We start from the raw sequence: 3,508 nt of genomic DNA on the forward strand, positions 1-3,508 counted from the left end.
CTGAACTGATGGTGTTGTACATCACGATAATAAAAATGCTTTGGAAGTATCTTATCGGGCCAGTTATCGTATTACTCAACAAGGTGAAGCTTACACCATTGCAGAAAAATTAGTGAAACCATGTGCTAAAGATATAATTTCTTGCATGATTGGAGAAGAACATGTTAAATTGGTTGATCCCTTTTTCGGATACTACAATTTCAAGGCGCATCAAGAACATGTCAAATTACTGTGAACTGGAACTCATAAAGCGTTTGAAAAATTCTCAGCATGGATTTACCCTTCAACTGGACGAATCCACAGATGTCGCTGGATTAGCGATTTTACTCGTTTTTGTGCGATATATTCATGGAATTGCTGCTCAAGAGGATATGCTTATTTGCAAAGCTCTGCTCTGCAAAACAACAGGCGAAGAAATTTTTAAATTGATTGATTCGTATTTCGAGAAGTACGATATATCTTGGGATTTATGTCAACAAGTATGTGCTGATGGAGCCAAGGCAATGCTTGGTAATGTGAAGGGTGCAGTTGCACGCATAAAACAGAAAAATCCTCACATTAGGAGCACCCATTGCTGTCTTCATCGGCAAGCTCTTGCAGTAAAGAAAATGCCAGAAGAACTGAAAGTTGTTCTTAACGATTGTGTTAAAATTGTAAATTTTATCAAATCAAGGCCGTTGAATGCAAGAATTTTTACCTTATTATGTGAAAATATGGGTAGTTTACATAAGACACTGTTGCTTCACACAGAAGTCCGATGGTTATCACGTGGAAAAGTGATGACAAGATTTTGTGAATTAAAAGATGAAATAAGAATGTTCTTAACTGAACATGCGTCTGAATTGGCTTATCAATTAAATGAAGCGGATAGATATTTTTGCGTATTTTAATGAACTTAACACTTCCCTCCAAGCGAAAAATATCAATATTTTCAAAGTACAAAATAAAATGGAGCTACTATTTTCAAATTGAAATTTTGGGCAGATTGTACTTTAAAAGGAAATACTGAATGCTTTCTTAATTTACAGAATATTTTGGTAATGAACAACGCTAAGCTCAATGAAAATGTCAAATATAATTATTTGTTGCAACATTTATCAGATTTACAAGAAACATTTTTGGAATATTTTCCTAGCCAAACAGAAAAATCATCTTGGATTCAAAATCCTTTTGAAGAATCTTGCGATACCTCTCAATTGCCAATAAAAGAAAAAGAACAACACATTAATATATCAACCGATTCCTTATTAAGAATAACATTTTTTCAAGTTGATATTATGCATTTTTGGCTTCAAATTATGAATGAAAATCCTGAGATTGCTAAACGAGCTGTAAAATACTTGATGTCGTTTGTATCAACGTATATCTGTGAAAGATCTCTGTCTCTCTGTACGCAGCAACAAAGGCTAAATACAGAAACAGGTCAGATACAGAAGATGAAATTCGTTTGCAAATCTCAACCATTACTCCGGATATAAATATGCTTTGCGATAATAAACAGACCCAGCCTAGTCATTAATGATTTTTTTGTATTAAATTTTATTTGTGTTACTTTGTATTATTTTGTATTATTTTGTCCTTGTGTTTGTGTGTAATAATTTGTTTTGTTTACGTGTTTCATAGAAAATAAAATTTAATTCGTATTTGTTTTCACTTTCCAAACCCAGTTACAATGTGTTCATCAATTGTTTGAAATGGATAGTGTTTAGTTTGGTCGATTGTCAAATCTTCTAAGAATAATTGTTACGGAATGGGCCGTAACGGTTGAGATCGCCTTCGTCTCGAGTTGGTTAAAAGCGTACAATTCCAGAAATGTGTTTGATGTCGTTTTATTTAATGTTTAGTTCGAGCGGGTGTCATTCTAGGTGTATTGTTTTAGACTATCTGTCGACCTTGTGCGGGTACATCGGTTTTATACTAGTTGTGGCACCTTGCTTCCTACCTTCCTAATGGTCAGGAAAAAGGCCTGAAGTCGAGCGTCGCTTCATGGGTTTTTCCGGACTTCGCCCCCTTCCTACCTGTGGCGGTTGCTTGGAATTTTTGGTTTCTAATTATAAAGGTGTTTGGTAATGATAATAATATCTAATAATAATGTTTATAATAATGTAATAATAGTATCTAATAATAATGTTAATAATAATATTATAATAGTATGTAATAACAATGTGTGGGGGAAAGGCAGTAGGTTCGTAACAAAAATTTATTTTATTTTTATTTTTTTATATAATAAATATAAGAGAAGATTTCCCCTGAGTTACCCTTTATTCCACACCCTGAAGATTCACCCCAATCATCATCCCTTCCTAAAACCATTGTTCAGTGTAATTCAAAGAATGGTCTGCAACTACATTTTTTCCCGGGTGGGGAGTTAGTCCCACGGATTTTCGTGATATGTAAAAGAATGTTTAGGTGGAACTTGTACAGATAACAAAAGTTATAAACTAGAAGAGTTCCAAAGGCTGTGGAAGGTTGAAGATCCTTGCTCTAAACGATGATATCCAGAGGATTTTATACAAAATTTTTTTATTTTTCAAACATGACTTCAAATAACTTTATTACTGGAAAACACTATGTACATTTTATTTTGCTAGTTCTCGTTGTTCGTCGATGGCATCATCTAGGCTGCATATTCAAAGTCTATCCTATTCTAAAATTGGTCTACGACAATAAATGATATTCTCGATATCAAACAATTATCAAATACACTGATGTATGAAATTAGAGTAGTTCTGTACGTGACGAACATTTCTTTTCTCAGTATCGTTTAATGAGTGTCTTAAACTCAATCTTTCTCACAGTACTGTGCGAATGACATGTCAACCTATCAAGTCTGTAGCACTTTTTGGATTGCGTATTACAGAGCTGACGAACTTCTGTTCCGCCGGGGACTGCACAGTCAGTTCATTCTCCCACTATCAGTCTGTTCTATGTAGGAGCGAGAGCTACTACTGACGAGCCGCCAGTTCATCACAAGGACAATATAAAGATGGCGACATCATATAGTTAAAGAGAGGACTGTTCCCCTACGGCTCTGCAAAACAGGCAAGTAGGGGAAAGGGTAATATGCGGTCCACGGGCCGTCAATTCGCCAGCTCTAGGGTGTAATAAAATTTTTCATAATTGCTATCCTCTAATTGCTCTGAACAATGTATACAAAGAAGACCAGAAAATCTACAAGAATAGGAGAATATATTACTAAAATGTACGATGGCTGCCGAACCAGTATAATGTGTAAGAATAGAGAGACCCTGACAGTGGACCTGCTGAGAGGCGTCAAGCAGGGGGATCCACTGTCTCCGCTATTATTTAACTTAGCCGTAGATCCAATTATACAGGATATTGACGAGACGACTGAGGGCGTCAAGTTGGGAGACGAGAATGTCTCCATTACTGCATTTGCTGACGATCTGGTTCTGATCGGAAAGGATCAGAATGAAGCGCGCAAACAATTGAATATGTTAGCGCGATACTTAAACAAATTAGACACGAAAGTCGCAGCAGACAAATG

The 3,508-nt window shown here is 35.8% G+C and overlaps 2 protein-coding genes across 2 annotated transcripts in view; both read left to right on the forward strand.

Annotated features, from left to right (window-relative positions):
- The first annotated feature begins 218 nt into the window (after nt 1–218).
- Nucleotides 219–2,952, forward strand: LOC108575977 (zinc finger BED domain-containing protein 5-like). Its single transcript, XM_017938916.1, has 3 exons — nt 219–881; nt 1,029–1,360; nt 2,799–2,952. The coding sequence occupies exons 1-3, from the start codon at nt 219–221 to the stop codon at nt 2,950–2,952; spliced, it is 1,149 nt and encodes a 382-aa protein (XP_017794405.1).
- A 194-nt stretch (nt 2,953–3,146) lies between these two features.
- Nucleotides 3,147–3,508, forward strand: part of LOC108575978 — a 1,599-nt gene continuing 1,237 nt past the window's right edge. Inside the window, exon 1 of the mRNA XM_017938917.1 lies at nt 3,147–3,441. Within this exon, the coding sequence (XP_017794406.1) occupies nt 3,147–3,441 (295 nt within the window). The remainder of the gene's footprint in view (nt 3,442–3,508) is intronic.

The sequence above is a fragment of the Habropoda laboriosa genome, unplaced genomic scaffold, assembly GCF_001263275.1.
Source record: "Habropoda laboriosa isolate 0110345459 unplaced genomic scaffold, ASM126327v1 scaffold367, whole genome shotgun sequence".
NCBI classification, from domain to species: Eukaryota; Metazoa; Arthropoda; class Insecta; order Hymenoptera; family Apidae; genus Habropoda; species Habropoda laboriosa.

Excerpts from the sequence above, each read along its gene's own strand:
- LOC108575977 (XM_017938916.1), top strand. The coding sequence starts at position 219 with ATGTCAAATTACTGTGAACTGGAACTCATAAAGCGTTTGAAAAATTCT. Across the intron at positions 882-1,028 it reads AAGCGGATAGATATTTTTGC|AATATTTTGGTAATGAACAA; the intron begins GTATTTTAATGA and ends CTTAATTTACAG. Across the intron at positions 1,361-2,798 it reads TTGATGTCGTTTGTATCAAC|TACTGTGCGAATGACATGTC; the intron begins GTATATCTGTGA and ends TCTTTCTCACAG.